The sequence below is a fragment of the Helicoverpa zea genome, chromosome 25 (genome assembly GCF_022581195.2).
Source record: "Helicoverpa zea isolate HzStark_Cry1AcR chromosome 25, ilHelZeax1.1, whole genome shotgun sequence".
Lineage (NCBI taxonomy): Eukaryota > Metazoa > Arthropoda > Insecta > Lepidoptera > Noctuidae > Helicoverpa > Helicoverpa zea.
Genome location: NC_061476.1, coordinates 3,478,607 through 3,498,940, shown reverse-complemented (window position 1 = coordinate 3,498,940; position 20,334 = coordinate 3,478,607). Strand labels below are relative to the sequence as shown.

The following is a 20,334-nucleotide window of genomic DNA, read 5'->3' as shown; positions in this document are numbered from 1 at the left end:
AACCAACCTTATTTATGATAACTTAGAGTTTATAATCCCTTTTCTAATTTCTATAGTTCTTTTGTACAAGTAAAAGCTATTCTTGCAGCTATTGGGGATCTTCCCCTCTTCCCATACAAAGGGCTATAAACTATGATTTATGCATGCGTTGAACAGTTAAAAGTTACTGCGTTTAGTTAAACGTGCGGTTAAAGTATGGACGGCGTAAAATCTTACGAAGAACACCAGTAATTCGATTCGCCGAAATTGTAAAGCTGGTAGTATATTTTATATGGAAAATAAAGCTCAGCTATAAACGCAGAAATTCCAAGTATTGTTATGTAAACGCTGAGTATGTGAAGAATTTTCTTTCGTGGTTGGTTTTTGTTGTGTTTATGTAAGTAGCCTTGCCCTTGGATTGATTATGTAAATAAAATAACCCCTGACTGGCTTTTCAATTATACTATTAATCATTTCTTGACAGAATATTAGGGCGTAACTTATTTTCTACTAACAGGACCCGTTTCGTAAGTAACTTGAATATTGCGTCGATTCATCATTATTTTTGTAGGGTCAATTCAGATTCATCAGGAGTGATTAGAATCATATGAAAACATAAAAAAAATACTTAATTATTCACCATCACCTAAATAATAACTTGCTATAATTGCGAGATTTTGTCTGCAGTCTTTTTTCGCAGATTGTCACTTATTATTTTACAGTACAGGGAAGTACAGCAGTGTTGTTTTCAAAGTGTTACCTTGTGAAACAAAATGAATAATAAACCCCAATACAATATATTGTATGACAGTATCACTTTCAATGGTTTCGTTACGTCCGTATACTTAAATAACGCGAACTCCTAAATGATGCGAACCAATTGCGTAATAAAAGCAACCAGTAATAAGGCCTGTAAGGTCATCAGTACCCCAATAAATGACTTTCAAACATGCAAAGTAAGCAAAATGATACAATCTCTTCGTTAGGCCATTTGATTCGATTTGTTTCATTAGGCCTAGATTGGTGCCGCAATTACAAGCGAATGGTCAAGGATTTTTGCATCAAAATCATAACCTGGTAAGTAGTGCTAAATTGTCATTAAACTGCCGTTTGTTTTTATGGTAATTTAGTTAATGACATCATTGTGTTTTGTGTCATAAATTACCATTTCAATTGAGAGGTTACTAACGGTATGTTGTGGATGTTTTTGTTCCGAATTGAATTAATTCTCGGATCAAATCTTCCCCAATTACGTATATTGTCAACGAGACTTGTTGTGTTAACTATTGAATCTGTTTGTTAATATTTACTTATTGTTTTTTATCCCATTCACCAGACAACAAATATTCATCTGAGAAGTTTCACAAATCATTCAATAAATAACCATCTGTAAACAGAAATGACTATTCTAAACCCAAGACAATATAATAAAGTATTTTGAATGCCATATGGTTATGGCTATTTGGATTTTATTGCTTTCCCGTTTCCTGCTTTCATCCTACTGAAAGCATCAGCTCCCAGTACAAACAAGTTTATATTTTCTCATGAAGTAAAATTTCAAACTGTCGAACAGTTTTCTAGCTAAAACTACAAAGTCTACCATCACGCGTGTGCATTATTCATTAGTTTTACTTGTCGAACGGTCGTTTTCACTTTAACTAAAACATGAGGAAATGTATGGAAAGCAGTAATGTCAACTGCTTTATGAGGGGCCTAATGAGCTTAGTGCCGTGAAATACGTGGATATTTTTGCAAGTTACCAGGTTGTGGCAGTCAGGCGTAGTAACGACGTGCTTAGGGAACAAGCGGATGTTATTAGGAATTAACAAGGATTGAGCATTATTGTTTTGTGATTTACAAGACCAAGGGTAAATATTGTGCCATTGCTGAGTAAAGGAAAATCATTTCATCCTGTAACGCTACGGAATCGTTGACTCTTACAGTGCGAAAGTTTCAAAGCCTTTATTCTTGCTAAGGTCTTCATAACAGAGAAGATATTGCGCTTTCATTAAGTAACAATTCTATACCAGGCTTTAACTTGAGGTACTCAAGTTAAAGAACTCTATACCACAAGTACTTCGTTATCAGCAATAAAATCCTAATTACAGTCTTTAGTATTCATGAAAGCTGTTTTAATGCCTCCCGCAGTCTGAGGCACAGGGTTCGCCATAGATTTAATTTCGAGACAGACGACGGCTCATCTGTCTTATTGCTGTATCTACAAGTATTCGTCTTGCCATCGATTTCCCTGTCTACTGCAGCCACTGTGTGTTAATTTTCAACTTTAACCTTACATAAGTGAATGTATGGAATATCAATTTTCATTGGTAAATGCATCTGCTTTTTAGAACTGACAGCACCCTATCTTATATACGCCAAAAAGCGACAAGATATTGTACCTTTGATAACTCATGTTGATGACACGAAGTTTATAAACTTTGAATTTTGTATTCAAAATTCTTACATATCCCAATTTTTAGGGCCTAGGAAATTAGTCAATCTTCATTTTTATCCTTCTTTTATTTGATCACTAAACACTCAACTACGCACACTAATACACACACTGTTATCTACTCTTTTTGTTTACTACAATACTGAATTAAAGACATACCACAATACAAATATCCTCAGTTCTTCCATGTTTGTTTTAGAGTTTACTGACTCCATTTCCTGAGAACCGAAATAGCCAATGTCAAGTTCGGATTATATTCCGATAATGTATGGCCCTGGAGGAGGGATTTCCGATGTGAAACCACACCACAGGAATAGTTTATGATGCGTTTGTTTTTTGTGGTTACAATATTCATATGTAAGTAGTAATTTTACGTTATGACGTAGGTGTGTAAGGAGATTTATTTGAAGAATGCAATAGACATTCTTGTTTTATTATTGGAGTATGGACCTTTTTTTTTTTTTTCCCCTTCCCGTCGGGGGACAGGAAGGGGATGCGGGACTCCCCGGTAAAGACGTTCCCCGGTATACCCACTAAAAAGGCCCAGCGGCACTCCGACCTCGCCTGAGTGGAGGGGGTCTGGGAATCTATGGCATCCAGTCCCCCACCGGCGATTATTGGAGTATGGACCTAGAGATTGTTTCAAAGGGTTCTATAAAATTATAGCAAAGGCAAAAGCAGTCTTAGTCAAAAAAAGTCTGATGTTCATTCTTGATCACCCCACGCTAGGTATTGTTAATATATGTATAGGCAAGGATTTTAGGACTTGAATAGAAAACCTGGAATTGGTGTTTTAAAAGAAACAATACTGTATAGCGTTTAGATCTAAGAATTCTTCCATCGTTGCTGTAGTAAGAGAATGCGTACCATCAAAATCAAGACTTAATATTCTTTCGTTTCTATTCGTTCTAGTGACTGTTCCTCATAACGTTTCTATTTACGCTGTATTCGTTTGAATGACGCCACAATGTCTGATGCATGCGTGCATTATTAAGTGTGAGCGTTCGAAACTTTTTATTTATCCACACTATTGGTTTTTTCAGCCTGTTAACGATTTCTATTTATAAAGAATGTTTGTTTGTTTTCATTTAACAGTTTTTTTTTCTCCCTGACTATAAGAACGTTGTTTTCTTTATTGTATAGTGTTTAACTAGATGTAGTTTCTATTTAATTTTGCAACTAGGTTTCGCCCAAGACTTCTTTTTATCTTTCAATTCTCTAATATCATCCACATACACATATTACTTGGACCTATAATCAACCTACATCCAGAATTACCTTTGTACTTGAAACTGACAATCCACTTTTACAACACACTCGGGAAATTACGGTACACTGTATTTTACCTCACGGAATATCCTACTACATACAGACATACAGTTATGTACTTTCTTCTTACTACATACATTTTATAAAGTACACATATTCACCCAAGCGCGTCATGGATCCCATAGATAGTTCTTCTTTTGTTTTAATTTGAACTACTTCTTATCCTCTTATTTCAATAATATATTTATTCTTCAAAGTATTCTTCATGGCAAACGACTTAATATTTTCGATGCTCAGTTAGTTGCTATGTATTGTTAGTGACTTCATACCATCATCATCCTCCGAGCCTTCCAATCTAACCGGATGTAGCTGAGTACCAGTGCTTTACAAGGAGCGACTCCCTATCTGACCCCCTCAACCCAGTTACCCGGGCAACCCAATACCCCTTTAGTGACTTCATATTCCTATCTTCAATTATGCAGGAGTTGGGACACATTGGGCAGCACAGGAGATGCAGCATTGTCTGTAGAATTGTATAGAAACAAGGTTAAAGCATTATCATAAACCGAAGACAGAAATATTAAAAGTCCGAATGGCTTAGATACTATTTCTAACGCTGTTTCATAAAGCCTTAGCCACATACGACATAATTTCAAACTTTATCTAGTTCACTGCCTACTTTTCTCTTCAGCAGAAGCTAAAATCAATACATCAACGGATGCGAGTATATCTGCGTCACACGCGAGTGAAGTGGGGTGTTATTATGATGCGTGCTGACATGAACCCATTACTGATGTCAGCGTGACTTGATAAACGCTGAGTGGTTTGCCGGACCTGATTAGGCTTTATCAGCTATCTATTGACGAATCTGGCTTGGTCAAGTTTTAGGGAAATTAGTTTGTAGGTGAAAATTACTAAATCATTGTGAAAACTGTGATTTCTATTGACCATCTTGCATCGCCACTGAGAAAGTGATTTAGCATTTAAACAATGACCTGATGCCTGGAAAATGGCTACTCCCAATACGGATTTGCCCGGCAACCGCTGCTCTCAGAGACAATGGGACGGGCCGCTCTGTAGCACTATACGGAATAATCTATTAAATACGTGTAATAGTGCTGCTGAGCGTGCCCGTTTGTTGGCTGTGGGAGAGTGGGAGTCGGGCCTCTGGTTACAGGCGATCCCGTCATCTAGCATGGGCACTATGCTGGATGACACAACGTTCCGCATCGCTACATGCTTACGGTTAGGCGCTCCCTGTGTTGCTCCGCATCGCTGCCATTGCGGTGAAGCCGTCGACAGCCTCGGGCACCATGGTCTGTCGTGCTGCAGAAGTGCTGGTCGTATTGCACGGCATGCCAGCATTAACGACATTATCCGTCGTGCTCTTTCCACCGCCGGCGTGCCAGCCGTGTTAGAGCCTAATGGACTGGTACGTGACGATGGAAAGAGGCCAGATGGTATGACGTTGTTGCCATGGAAGTTGGGTAGGCCCTTGGTGTGGGATCTTCCCTGCACGGCAGGTCATGCTGGTGCGGCTGCTGCTTCTGCAGAGACCACCAAGCGGCGCAAGTATAGTAACCTTATTGGGAACTATACTTTTGAGCCATTTGGGGTCGAAACGCTCGGACCATGGGGCCCGAGTACGCGGTTACTTTATAAGGACATCGCGAAAAGGCTTGTCGACGCTTCGCGTGACCAGAGGGCTGGCTTATTCTTCGGACAAAGAATTAGCATTGCCATTCAACGTGGCAATGCAGCCAGTCTTCTGGGCACGTTTCCGGAGGACAGTGATGCGGAGGAATACTTCGACGCCTGATCGATGCTCTTTTATATTTTATGTTTATATATATTTTGTATATAGTATTTTATTTTTAGTTTTGTTTAAAGATAAGTAGTTTAAGTTTGTATATATGTATAGTGTGTACATTGTAGAAATAGATTATAAAAACAATGACTGGTTTTGGTTAATTAAAACTAAGAGCTGAATTAAAAGCATTGTTAACAAGCATCTCTGCACATAAGTAGTGCAGAAAAGGAAGACAAGCCAACGTTCTAAACTCCAGACAGAAAATCTAGGGCACGATTTAAAAAGCACTCCCGTTGTTAAAATAAAACTTCTGCAATTTAATCTTGAATGAAAAATATCGTTAAAAATAAACCAACGATTTGCATATGCCTGTATGTTACAATGCTAATTATTTGTGCAAATGCGACGTTCATTAGATCACTTAATACTGGCCAGGTTATTGATGTTAGAAAGATCTGAACTGAACTCAAAAAAAATTGTTTACAATACAATTTGCTGAATACCAATTCTGGTATAATGACCTGAGTTTCCAACAGATTGCTTTGTTAGCGAATTTTCGCCTACGTTTTTATTTCGACGCACAAAATTTTATATAACCGAAACAGCACAGGGTTTGCAATGCAAATTGTAAAAATAAATTACAGTCCCCCCAAAATTCACCCTTTATTACTCGTAAACACGCATGACGAAATCAGGAAAAACCCTCAAATTGCGGAAAAAACAGAAAGCATAACAAGTTCATTTGATTTGGATTGCGTTCTGACTCCATTTCCTTATAAGAAGCTGAATGTGGTCTAAGACATCATTCTCATGCCCTTAACCCAATTTTATTTGAAGTCGGAGCAGTATGTAATTTTTAACACAGAAATTGTCTTAAAGAATCTTGTCAAAATCGAGGCTAGTCTAAGATCTTTGTATAAAACAAATGATGATCCTATAAACCACTTCATCAAGCTTCAAAACTACAGTCAGACATGAAATCTCTTCTGAAATTGCCAGACAGAATTTTAAAGCCATGGCGTAGCTGTAATATAAAATAGTTTGCGTGTCCCCCTTCTAATATAATTGGGGCTAGACAGCTCGTTATGACTCAGGAAATAGGGGATCGAACAGCTTTGCTGAAGTTCAGGGACAGATATTGAAGGATTTCAAAATTGAATGTAGAGGGATTTGAAGTGTCAAATCTAGTATGATGGAATAACAACTTTACTATGAAATGCATCGACTGTTTTTATATGGATTGTGTTAAAGAAGTAAGTGAAATTATTTTATTCATCTGCGACCCTCCTTTGGATTCAAGTATGTGGTGTGAAGATGATCAATTTTTCTCTAAAATCCTGTTATAAGACATGTTTTAATTGTTACTTCATTTGTCTGATTTGCCACAACACTTTCCTCTTGGTGTCTTGTGTCTAACTTTTCCCCTAAGTTTCTAAAGCTTTTTATTGTGTCCACATAGCTTAAAAAAAAAGAAACTGTATCATACCGTAACTATGAGGACAGACAAGTTAAGAGAGATTTAATAGAAACTTGCTCTAGACATCCCAGATACCATCAATATCTCTACGACAATAATGTTTTAGCAAAACGTTTTAACTGTCTGTCTGAGAATTTCCAATACTTGAGGACTTCGGAAGAAAGGAATTTATTGACCCGCGTCTGCATTTTTATTATGAAGGTTTGTAGAATTGATTTAGAATCTGAACCATTGCAGACTTTAGTTTAGACCTTATATAATGTTGATGATTTATACAAAATACATTTCAACAAGTTTGTAAGGCTAGATGTGTGTGGTGAGAATATCATATCGCACTTTACTGCGTACTTCTCATATTCATTTACTATCAGAAAATTACACGGTATAAACGATATTAAAGATACTAGAGGTATTTTTATTAAAACAACTGTAATTATAGCCTGACTACTCCATACAGCAGAAACTAAAACATCCAACTCCAACGATGATCTGCACAAAATCTAAAATCTTATCTAAAACCAACATTAGATAAATCTGAATGCGCTGTGAAATGGGTCACTCGGTTAGATGACACAATGTGTGTATCTTTAGAGCTGTCGTTAAGCCGGTTATGCAACTGCTTCGTAACTGCTGTTTACATTGGGTCATGCTAATTGGTTCCACAGTTCGAGATTTGGTGGTTCAATGGAGAAATTACATCATTCTTTAACTTGTTCCTGTGTTTGGTGATTGAAGTTGAAGATGCGTTAATGATTATGTATTTGTTGACAATAGTTTTTATATTGATGATTTGTTAACTGTAACATTATGTCATAGTCATATCAAACTCGGGAATAACAGTAATACTTTAATAAGACAGCTACATGCAAAAGAGTCTGAAAGTATGGTACGCGACCTAGTTGCTAACAGCAATGACTTGTGACACGTAGGTCATGGTTTTGAACCAACGCATACTGGTAAGTATGCTGTTACATTACACCTCGCGAAAATACTGGTGAGACAACAATATGATTATTTAGGCGTTTAGCCGCTATCATCTTTCCCCTGCCCAATATTTTTATGTAGGGTCGGTGTAACATGACTTCTTCCATACCCTACACCCTCACAAGTCGTCATCGTCGTCTCCAGATGAAATCAATGCACTCCATTCTGCTTTGGATCGCAAAATCATACAGGATCATATTGTAGGCTGTTTGGAAACTATAATATATCCTAACTAACAATATATCCATAATGAACTGTAATCTAATTACAAGCATTGTTTAAAAATAGAAAATTGAATATACTCCTAATGGTGTTTATTCCTCCAAGTAACCTGTTCAAAACAGGTGTTTTGGTTGCACCAACATTATAATACATTATATCATCATTTGCCACAAAATGTCGTTAAAGTTCTATTTCGTCATAAAGGTGGTCATGGTCATCCTCCATTGTTAGGCCTTTACAAAACAATACCTCATCGTTACTTCTAGTTATTTCAATACGTTAGAAAACGGTATTTTTATCGTAAAACTACTTCAGCTGTTGTAGCACTTACATAGTTACTCACGATATATTATTTATTTTCATTTCCCACGCTAGTATTACTGTATTTCCTTCTTTAACAATGTTTCACGTCATCGATGGTTTTAAAACTATCTCTTGGGTTTCATTTCAAATAATTTCTCATCATCTCTCGAGCTTTTTCCCATCGAAGTTGGGGTCGGCTTTTAAGTAATATCTATTGACTAATTTTAATTGTTTTATCATTGGCAATGCTGTCCAGTACAACGTATTGGATTTTAATCTTTCATCATTTTACGATGTTCGTCATTTACTTGGATCTTTTCTAAGCTGACTTCTATGTCTTCATTATTCTTTTCCTATCAAGTTCTCTGTTAGATACAGTCTTGTACATTTTAATAACTTTCTATTTATCTTTGTTTTTATTTATCTTAGTTTTTTTTTTAACCTGGCTCATTGCCAGCATCAGCATTAATTATAATTAGCCCTTATTATCCAGTGAACCTGTTTGTTCGTTAATGAGACGTGGCAGTTTTTATTCCGCCTTAGGGAATCAGGAGAAAAAACATTTGAATTTGTGCTGTGCTGATAAATTTCCATCTCATTATAGTTCATCAAATCAAACACATCATTTGAAATCAATTTATTTTCTTTTAGCGGTTTCATCCGTACCTCGTTCTTTTTCACGCATCTTATAAAAAGTAGACTCGATAAATGGACTGTCTATCTGTCTATACTTAAAATAATTTCAAATTGAACCATTAGATTCAGAGTTTATCGCCTTCGATCAAACAAAACAGTCTTCAGCGTTACAACAATAGAATAACACCTAATATATTACCTACCTACAATAAGTAGGAAACCTACAGTAATCCTAACTACGCGACAGACATTTTAATCACATAAAAGCCGTATAACCTATCCTATTGTACCTGTCGGCTTTAGTCCAGCATAATACAACCGACCTGCATTGTACCCACGACCTTCATTCACCACTATTCTGCATAGCATATGTTGAATTCACTATTATACCAAGTGTACTCATTTCCTTTTCAGACCTTTAAGTTATGTTTTTAGCTGAATCATCTTTTACTTGACGGCTATTTGCATTTGAAAATTATTTTTGCGTTGACCTGTTACTTTATTTTATTTGATTTTATTTTATTGTATGTGTGAGGCGGCGATGTTTCCGTTTGACTAATAAATAGATGAATTAAAGAAATTGTGTTTATGTAGGTCAGTCATCTTTGAATGTTTGGAAAAGAGTGATAGGTAAATTATTTGTTGAGTGTAAAAAAAATATTAAGTACACCTAAACAACGCAGACGCAGGTGACCAACAATAGATAGATTATACGAGCTATTTCTCGTAGATTCGGCTACATCCAAAGGGAACTACTTCCTAGTTATATTACGACTGATAAGTTTCATAAAAATCCTGCCAGTAGTGTTAGAACACAAAGAGTGATGATTAATAAAAAAGACAGAGACAATTATTTTTATTAAGACTATCTGCAGTTTATCTTATTACTTTATCACCATGAACAGATAATAAGTTTTATTGCAAAACTAATAGCAATCAACGTTTCCTTACTTTCATAAGCACCTCAAGTTGGAATCACTTGGAATACTTTCCATCGACTCCTACAAAATGATTAATAGATCTCGAACGTTTTATTGATTCGTAATTAGATCGATTATCATAATACTGGACACTGAGGAGCGATATCATAGTAGATTAACTCGTTTAGTGAATATATTTGCTTGGACTTGTCTTGAATCTGAAGCCTGTTAAGTTAGAAGAAACTTTATGGTTCTCAGGTAAATATGTTTCTTATTTATCACTTGAGCTTATCTAAATTCATTATTTTCAAATTAGGTACTTATATATTTGTTCGGTAGGTACGAGGTAAGTATATCAATTGTTTTTGCTTTTCCTTTCACAGTCAAAACAGGGTACCTATTTAGAAACAGTAAAGGGTATGGGATACAAATTGTAAACTACTATTGTATTGAGTCATCCTGTAAAGATAGCGTGCGTCTATAAATAAATAGGTCAAAAGAGGTCTCACGTACCAGTCATTAAAGTAATTATAAGCGGTTGTAGGAAATCGGAAACATAATACAAATAGCGATCGAAAGTAAATTAAGTCTGATACAGTCAAGAGTACTTCAGTAGAAGTCGATCCACACTTACATACAACCAGTTTCTTCATCAAAAGTAAAAGCCAAAGTAATGTCATAAAGTAAAAGTAACGGTCAAATTAGTTTTTTCACGATTTTATCTATTAGTTTTGCTGTTACTTTAGCCTTGAAAAAAACGAATTTGACCGTTACTTTTACTTTATGACATTACTTTGGCTTTTATTTTGATGAAGAAACTGGCTGATAGTGAAGCAACTTGCATACATACAATCCACATTCACAGCTTTTCCAGTCCCCTCAGACAGCATAAATCGTATTCCTGAATTCCACCGCTTTTTGCTCCCATCCTTATATAGCCGGCATTACAAACTACATATTTGAACATAACCTTATATAAATATATGTAGAAGTTGCGGTGAAAGCGATCAATAAACTCGAGTAACACGATATCTGCTGGGTTTTCCTTTTAGTTAAGTAAATATTACATCGCCGGATATATTCTCGTTTACAAAGGACTGGACATTATCAAAATTATGCATTTTGGTTTTATCTCAGAATATCACACTAGGTTTTGGGGAGCTCAGAGTTGTGTTTTGTAGTTTTAAAATGTCGCCGATGTACAGGCAAGGTAGAAAGTGAAGCGATTTCGATTTAATTTTGTGTGGTAATTTGTAATTTCCGACCCTCACATAGTTAGCAAAAGATTACACAGATCATGATATAGAATACTTCTTATCCATGTGAAATTTATATTATAATCTATTATCCTTTTTCCAATAACGTATCGATGTACCTTAAAGGTTCTATCACGAGTAACATTCACTTATCGATATTTGTATGTTCTTCTGTGTTTGCAATCTTATTTAAACAAACAATTGTGAAAAAAAATATTGTTAAACAATTCTTATGATTGATTGTTATTATAAGATATCTTTGTATACAAAGACCTCTTGAAAAACAATAGATAGAGTGGACTAACATCTTAGTTATTGATAGATCAAATATTGAAACACTTAATACTTACTTGTTTTCATTAATTAAATAAATTCAAGGACATCATAGAAATGTTTTATCAAACTATTACATGTTAACTGTGAATTGTTTAATTAAAATGTACCTAGTTTCCTATGTACATAGTTAAAATCGAATGTTATCTTAATTCAATTTAACCAATTTCCCTTTATAACGGATATCATTAGTAGTAAGATTGTTATTACAAGTTATAAGAGTGAGAAAAATTTGTAAGTACTTGTTATGCTTTGTAACATTTTTTGTTAAGATAATGATTTATTAGAACTGTCGGTAATAATATTTGTCAATCGCAAAACCACACGTTACTTTCATAAGTATATAAGTATAGTATATTATTGGCAAGTTTAATCAAAATACTTGAAGCAGTTTTAGCGCGAAAGAGTAACAAACTTACCCAAATGCGTAGATTTAGAATTTAGAAGAATTTAGCAGGATTGCAAGATTGATTTTGCAAATTATATTAGTTTTGTCACTCCTATACCTACATAGTTTTTTTGCCATCATTACCCATAGTAGTGGTGTTCCCACCATAAACTTATTTATGATCTCACAATTCTGAGATCATAATCTAACCAAACGCCACACAACGTAGGTACTCCATTAGTATTTATATGACCTTGATATTGTTATTTGTAGTTGTTTGAATCATGTATGTATTAATTTATTATTCTTCTTTCACGCAAAAACTACAATTATGAATTTTGATGAAACTTGGCAATTAAGTTCATTTCACGAAAGAAGTCCAGTGGAAAATTATGGAACTATGCATGAAAAATTTTTGTACGTATTTACTGAGCTATCGCATAGACACTAGCGCTGTGTCTGCGGGACTTCTTTCGTGAAATAGACCCTACCTAATATATTTAGCTTTATATAATGGTGTCCACGGCCGATTTCGACCACGGCGGCTGTTCTCATTTCAGGAGATCGGCCAGCTGCGCAGGACATATTATAGTGCACGAGCTTTTGCGCAGACACAGGTGCACTCCCTATTCCTTCACTCTTTACTCTTATGGAGCGGGAAGTGGTTCCCTAAGGAAACTGGCAAAATCGTTAGTAAATGCTAGTTTTACAATATGTTTAACTATTATATTGACGCGTTCAAACTTTTGTAACATTCCTGATAAAGATATGGCTAAGTTTATTTAATGTTTCACGGAATGATAACCTTTATCTAGCTGGCGGATTTGTTTGAATTGCCAATAAAACTGACTAATAGTGTAGATATACATAATTTATTGCATTTCTTTTATCGAGTTGTTGTCTTTATTGTGCCGTTAACAGTACTTCCTTTAAATGCTAGAAATCCACGTGTCCAGTTTTGTAGGGCATTCTAGGGCAAACTATCGAATAAGGTGATGAGTATATCTTTGGCTCGCTAATAATGAGTTACAGTTACAGAATATGTCTGTCTGCTACATAACGCGGTTTGCAAAATGTTTAGTAATATAGCTTCATCAAAATCCATTCTGAAATTTTATCTTAGGGAGAGAAACAACCACAAAAAAAAAAATTTCGCGGTTTTATAGCAGTGGGATATAGAAGGATTACTTAATCAGAGAGTCACCCCATTAAATACAAACTTGCAAATATTCCCTCTTTGTCGGCAATGGCGTAGATTATAAAAGCAGTTTATTACTAAATACTTTCTAAGGTAACTTTTTACACCTTGCAAAGTTTCTATGGACATTGAGCAACCCTACTTCCCTTGTAATTGATTACTTTTTTATTGCTTACGTCATTTCGCTACATCACGCACGCTATATTTCTACTTTGATAAAAAACTTTTTAAGTTAAAGTTGGAATAAAGTAACTAAGTATTTGTAAGTATGTGAAATAAAAGTAAGTTAAATGGATGAATGTTTTATTCCCATTTGTAGTTACAAAGACTTTATTGAACGCGATGCGGGTGAGGCTCAACAAAGCTACTTAAAGTTTCTGTTTTTAAATGGCTTTTTGTTTTAAAACTACCCACATGAGATGGCCAGATAGAAGCGTGTTTGTAAGTATAAATTAGGGTTCAACTGCTTAACTAATTAATTAAATATTATTACAAATACAGAAGCACAATTGACTACATATGTAAAAGTCTAGCGACCATCATAAATACACCTAGTTGGATCACTTCCACTAGGTAAATTTGAATTAGTAGATACGTATTACACCCTATATTACTTATTTGTTTATTTACACAATTTAATGTCATGAATAACTTTGAAGAAATATTTTATAGTAAAATGATACAAGGTTATGTAACAAACACCGAACAAATAAAGAACATATAAATAATACAGTGGCTTCCATTCTTCATTAAAGTAAATAATTAATCATGGTTTTACATGACCATGAAACTCAATCATTCAGGTACTCTTTATGAGTATACTCATCGCGTATCGCATGTCGTTAGAAACGGCAATAAAAACCTATTATCATGTGAATTCTTATATACCGTGACAAACCTAACAAATCCATTATGATCACAAAACAATTATGTAATTACTAATTAGCAATTATAATGCTCATTGTAATATAACAATTCAATGTCACTCAATAGAAAGAAACCGTTTTATTGACGTGGAAAGTCGATCCAAGATGGCCGTCTCAGTTTCGCGCGCTTTTCTCGTAACCTGGTTTTTCTGGCTCTTAAGCTGTTAAAGTGATGGGAAAAGTTTTATACTCGTATTGTTTTTAAATCGATAATGGTGCAATTTAATTGTCAATTCTGTCGTATAACTTGATAAATTGCTGAGATTTTGTTCTTTCTTTTAGTAGCACTTAATTTTCTAAACTATCGTTTGATCCAATTGAAATAACCACTTTAGTTAAGTTTCATGGCGGACTTCAAAGAACTGTTAATTTTATTGTTCACCATATAATACTTTTCTTAGAAATGTTTCATTAGAACCACATTCCCATGACTTAGGGTCGCAATCACCCTAATCATTATTCTGTCCTTAATTACTATAAAGAACTCAATTTATAAATAGTTCCCGTCGTGAAACATATTATCCTAATCTCCGTCTGTTTTGACTACAAACGAAGTCATAAATTCTCTCAACCCACAATGTTTTGGAAACGCTTGGAAATCTGCTCGTGAAGGTAGGATTTCAAATAGCTGACGAGCTGAATAGAAAATTAAATGTCGGAGTGTTTAGTTTTTGTTTACCATAATGTTAACTTGATCATTATTGCCTGCTAAATTATCTGCAGATCTTTTATCACTTTCTACTTGATGTAAATACATAGTTACGGTTATACACGCAGCGTTTGAAGCGAGGGGACGGCTACCTTCTATTTTCGGTATCACATTTTCAGTTTCAGTCGGTCTCGCGTACGGCGCGCCGGTCGCCATTCTCGGCGTAACATAACATAAAACGCGAATAATTAACGTTTAAACTTGCTTATTGGTCAGTTTTGCAATCGAAATTTGAAAAATGACTGTTGATTCCACCCCGACTTCGGTTTCTGGTATCAATATAAAAGTAAGTCCATTTTTAACTCGATTTAGGAATTTGCGCACATCCTTATTCGGATTATATTTTAAGTACTGGAACTTGACTGTCTCAGTGTGATATTCATAGGACGTTAAGTTGAGTCTGACTTCGGAATGAAGTTCCTTTTGTATGAGATGCATAATATTCCGTTATTCTTCTATTCATAAACGGGTTCTCATTCTTAGTGTTTTCCATTCTAATTCCTTTGTTTTCTCTAATGCCGCGAAGGATATACATATAGGTCCTTTTTAGATTTATCTCCGTCTGGACTTTCGTACTTTGCAGTAAGTACTTCTTGCTTTAGGAATAACAACCTTCGGTTAATACTGTGATGAAACATTGCGCACACCTTGTCAGAAACTAAACACGGATTACTTTTATTTGTTGAAGATAACACTGTCATAATACTTACCTAGCTAGAATTCAACAATCAAGTATTTTTTACTATGTGAACAAGAATTTGGCAACAAAAAAAGTTGTACTTCAACTCCAAGAAATCTTAGATCATGTGTATCGCAAGGATATGGAGATAGTGAAAGGGTTTGCAATAATGAAAGGGCTCCCTAGACTCAAATCAGAAACTATTGTAAACATACCCCTGTGTAATATGACCATGATTAAGGGTGAAGGGGGATGAACCGTCATCTTGTCACTCACCCTTTTATATACAAGACATATGATGGGCTATAGAGAGTAATGAATACATAGTCATGTCTAAGGAAATACACATTGAAGATGATTTATAACACAAGGTTGAATTTGTAGTAAAACAAGTGGAATTATAGTTCGAAGCTATAGAAATATCATAGTCAAGGTGATCAATGTCAAAGTATTGTTATAAATTGATGCATTCTCATTTATCAATACTCGATTTACTTAACGTATTAGCTAACTATGGACTATAGATATGTTGGTCGTGTTAACATAGTATAAAGCTTTATTTTTACTACAGTGTTTAATGTGTTCTTTTTCTATCTTTCCAGAGCTCCCAAAACCGTCTGCTCATCAAAAATGGGAGGGTTGTCAACGATGACGGAATGGAAGATCTGGATGTCTACATTGAAGATGGCGTCATCAAGTTAGTACTTGATACATTCAATTTAAATACACCTTCACAGTCAACAAACATAGGGTATACATTTCTTTGCCAAAAACTCGCTGTCAGTCGAAGCACTTTGATAAATATCTGCACTAAATCTTAACCCTGTAATGGATGCTACTAGGATAGTTTCCTGTCTAGCCATCCTGTCGCCTTGAAACTGCATTTCAATATTACGTCTTCCTTGTTCTCCAAGTCTTAAGGAATGGCACAGTTTGCGAAATAAGTAAATAGATCTGCACTGAATCTGCAGTATGTACTGCAATATGTAATCGATGCAACCAGGTGTTACTTGGCAACTGGTGCTAATTAAGTTGTATGTACCCGATAGTCATTTATCGTATTTTCAAGCTCATTTTGCCTAATAAATAACTCCTCACTGCCAAAACCCTAAAAAATTTCCTAGTTCCAGTTCTTGAATGATAGAGAATCAAGACTCGTATTCTAAACAAATCAGACATAATCTTAATACATTATGAGCTTAAACATGTTAAATGTGATAGGTTGCAGGCCTAGCTCAAGCAGTCATGATTGGTTAACCCATTTTCTCGATTTAACTCTCATCTATCGGATGTTTCTTGGGAAATCTCGAATTCTCTATTTAACTGCCAACTGGCGATTAGATTGGCTTAATTAAATCCCAATTATGTGGAGTATTAGTCAAAACAAATCCATTAGGTACATTAACATTTCCTCCATCACATTTCAACGATATTGTCAAATCTAACGATGACTTTACCAATAAACTAAAAACTTCATCCTTTAAAATAAAATCCACATCAATACGATTTATATTGCTCTTCACAAATCTTGATATCTCCTAAATTGAATCCAAGTGCGAAACGGGATTGCTCGATTGCCGCACTCCCCAAGACGGTCCGTGCGGTGTATTGATCTAGCGGGAGTCCTAACTTGGCAGACGGCTTCGGATGTATACACATGTATAGCGTCTATACCGGGTGGAAACGCTAAGTGTCAACAGGCGGTTACTTTGTCAATATTAAATGGCTTTGGGAACTTCTTACTGTGTCTTCAGTTCACTATGATTACAAATAATATTTATTCATTTTGGATGAGTTTCAATTGTACATAAATAATATCACTTAAGGGTAAGTTAACCTTTAGAGGTATATACTTTGTACAATATACATAATGTCATAATGAGCCTACTACGTATTTATTAATACATGGCCATTGCGGATAAAGTCAATCCCATTTGGGAGTGTCGCTGCCAATAGCCCATTTTTTGCTTGGTCGAACAATATTGAATTAGTTGATTCAGTTACAGCAAAATGGTTTCCGACAAATTGGACACGTTACTATTAGAGTATGGCTTTTTAGGCATATGCAATACAAGTTGTAAGTATTTTCGAATACGTCGTAAGTTTCGGGAATATCATTGAAGCATTTAAATCTTAGAATATGAATAGATTTGATGATTCCCTCAGATTTCTGTACTGGATCTGGAGTCTACTGGTCTAGATTCATTGTAATTTGATCTAAATAGAAAATGACAATCACCAGTGCCTCAACTGACATTTGCTAAAAACCTCACATCAGATCCAGAACGAAACCATGTCAAAGACACGATCAATATTACACCATATAACTTAACAGCAATTATTCATGCAAATGTAGGAAACGACGTCGTGCATGAAGTAAAAGTGTACGTAATAGCGATCAGATAATTTTTCACTTTCCTCGGTATACATCGACAGTTGCCTTGTTTACTACGCACGCGAACGTTGTTCAGAGTCGATCAAAATAAAATGGGTTTATGGATTAACGAAATACTGCTCGTTCCACTTGGGTCGGTAATTTGGAGATTCTAAAGATAGATTGTATAGAATTTGTTATTTTGCAAGATTTATAATACGCCTTTTGAGATTCTTAACTGGAGTAAATCGTAATTACAGATCACTTGGTGTCTGTATTTCGGCAATCGTAGTTTTGTTCTTCTCAATTCCTATGTAAACCTTATTATGTATGTAACATCCTCCGATTCATCTACTTTATCAGATTAGTCAGTATGTAAAATTACACAAATTCTGAAAATAATGAAGTTTATGAATGGATCAGGAAATTCGTTTATTGAGTCATAATGTTGTTCATCGTCTGCAATTACAAAGCGTGGGCGATGTACTCTTTTGAATTTTCCAGAGCATTCACCGCTGTATTCTTTTCCATAAAATTAGGAATGAGCATGAAATGCTACAAAATTTTGTTTCTTTGTTACTCTAGCTTCTTTATCATTACACATTATTTAATCATTAGTCCCTTACACTCATCTGCCTTTACTACATTCTTACGTAGATCACAAGTTTTTCTTCTATCTTACATAGATTATAGGGTTTTGATTTGTTAGCTATAGTTTCATTAGTCTCTCATTTTAGTATTGTTTAATCTCTGTCTTCTTGGATAATTATTTTAACAACAATTAAAACAACACTATCAATACTAAAAATACTCAGATCATTAACACAGTTACAAGCCTTGAAAGTTGAATGACAATTCGATTCACGGTCAAGGTCGTTCAATGGTTCGATAATAGCATCCTTAATGACGATAACCTCGTTCTATATCAGTTAGCTTTATAAATAGTGTTTGTTAACTTTCGCGATTCTTGTTTGAAGCTTATCGTTATCAGCTTCAATGTGGTTTATGTTGAATTTAACTCTTTTTATAGGCTTGTGTAATAGGTCTTGTTATCTATTGTTTGATTTTATGGATATTACTAAAAGTAAAGGAATGTTTTTCATTACAATTTCAGATATTCCTTTTACATGACGCTCAGCTCCATCTTCAAAAATATTATTTTTTAAGAATTCCTCGTCAAATATCAAGCAAATAATTAAAAATAACTAACCTATTATAAAGGCAAATGTTTACAGTCTGTTTAAAGGAAAACCCCTTTCCACCCACTTGAGAGATATACTTATCAAGCACTAGACACTTGAATACTCTCGCGATAGCTCGTACGTGCATCACGTTACGGTTGTTCTGCGCGGGCGCCGCCTAAGCGACTGGATGATAACCTGTCATTACGCCAATGTTTTTATCTTGTATTGGTTGTTTATTTATGCATTGTGATTACACGCACTGAGGTTGCTTGTACGCAGCTCAAAGGAGACCGCTTTGAGAATGGCTGTTCTTTAGTTTTCTCAGCATGTGTTAGGTCCTAGTTTAGCTAGCTAGACTACAGGATGTTCCTGAGTTATTGCTGTTGTCTGTCTTCATCATACATCTATACATATGCCATATCACATAAGTATATCAGATTATTATGAAATGATTCACAATTTAATGACACGTTCTGTTGGTAATGGAAATAAAAGAAACTTTTTCATCTTTCTGAACAAATCAAAGTTCTGTCTTTGGAAGGCCATATTTAATTTTGTTGCGATATGAAAGCTTTTAACAAGTTTTGTAATTAAAGTTGAAGCTGGTATTAAGCGTTCAATGAACATAATGTTCGTCTTCCCGTGTGGTTTTGTTCAGTGCAATGTAAATAAAAGACAACAAAGAATATTTCACATAAACCCCAAATTGTTATTGGAAATCGACGTACAAAAAATGAAGTCAAAGATATCGATTCTTCACAATAAAAAGTCACGAAAACCGTACGTGGATAGACACAAGTTTACACATAGCATGTGAGTAGCCACTAGCCACCCACATCATATAATATAGCCGTCAGACAAACCGGGTCACCGACAGTTATACAACTTGCCACTTAGACATTAGTTATGGTTAAACAATGCATTTCCACGTTACCGATGTGGCGGGAAATAAACCACTTATGTGTACACTGTACAGGTTTGATTCCTGACTCGATAAAAAGGGGCACAAGAACATAATTTCTTTGTTATTCCATTACTGTTGATGGTTGCTGTGGAATGAGCTTTAAGGAAAGAAATAGTGAAGAAAGTAAATGTCTTTCCCATGGCATCTAGTAAAAAATTACCTATATTAAAAATGATATAAATCGATTCAGTAAACGATTCTGAACAAACTAATTTCAGGATGTGCGTTAATTAAGTTACATGTTGTATAGTTTCCCATAGACCCCAGCGTA

At 35.1% G+C, this 20,334-nt stretch overlaps 1 protein-coding gene across 4 annotated transcripts in view; it reads left to right on the top strand.

The window, feature by feature from the left end:
• LOC124642647 (dihydropyrimidinase) overlaps positions 1 to 20,334 on the top strand; it is a 57,306-nt gene that overhangs the window by 7,067 nt on the left and 29,905 nt on the right. For 2 of the 4 annotated variants that reach the window (XR_006985798.1, XM_047181202.1), the window contains exons 1-2: positions 14,994 to 15,148; positions 16,144 to 16,238. Coding sequence is in view for 3 of the 4 variants with exons in the window: in XM_047181202.1 (XP_047037158.1) it covers positions 15,101 to 15,148; positions 16,144 to 16,238 (143 nt within the window). In the remaining variant the exon portion in view is untranslated. Of the gene's footprint in view, positions 1 to 14,993; positions 15,149 to 16,143; positions 16,239 to 20,334 lie in introns of those variants that run through there. The other 2 variants (XM_047181200.1, XM_047181201.1) reach the window with 2 other exon arrangements.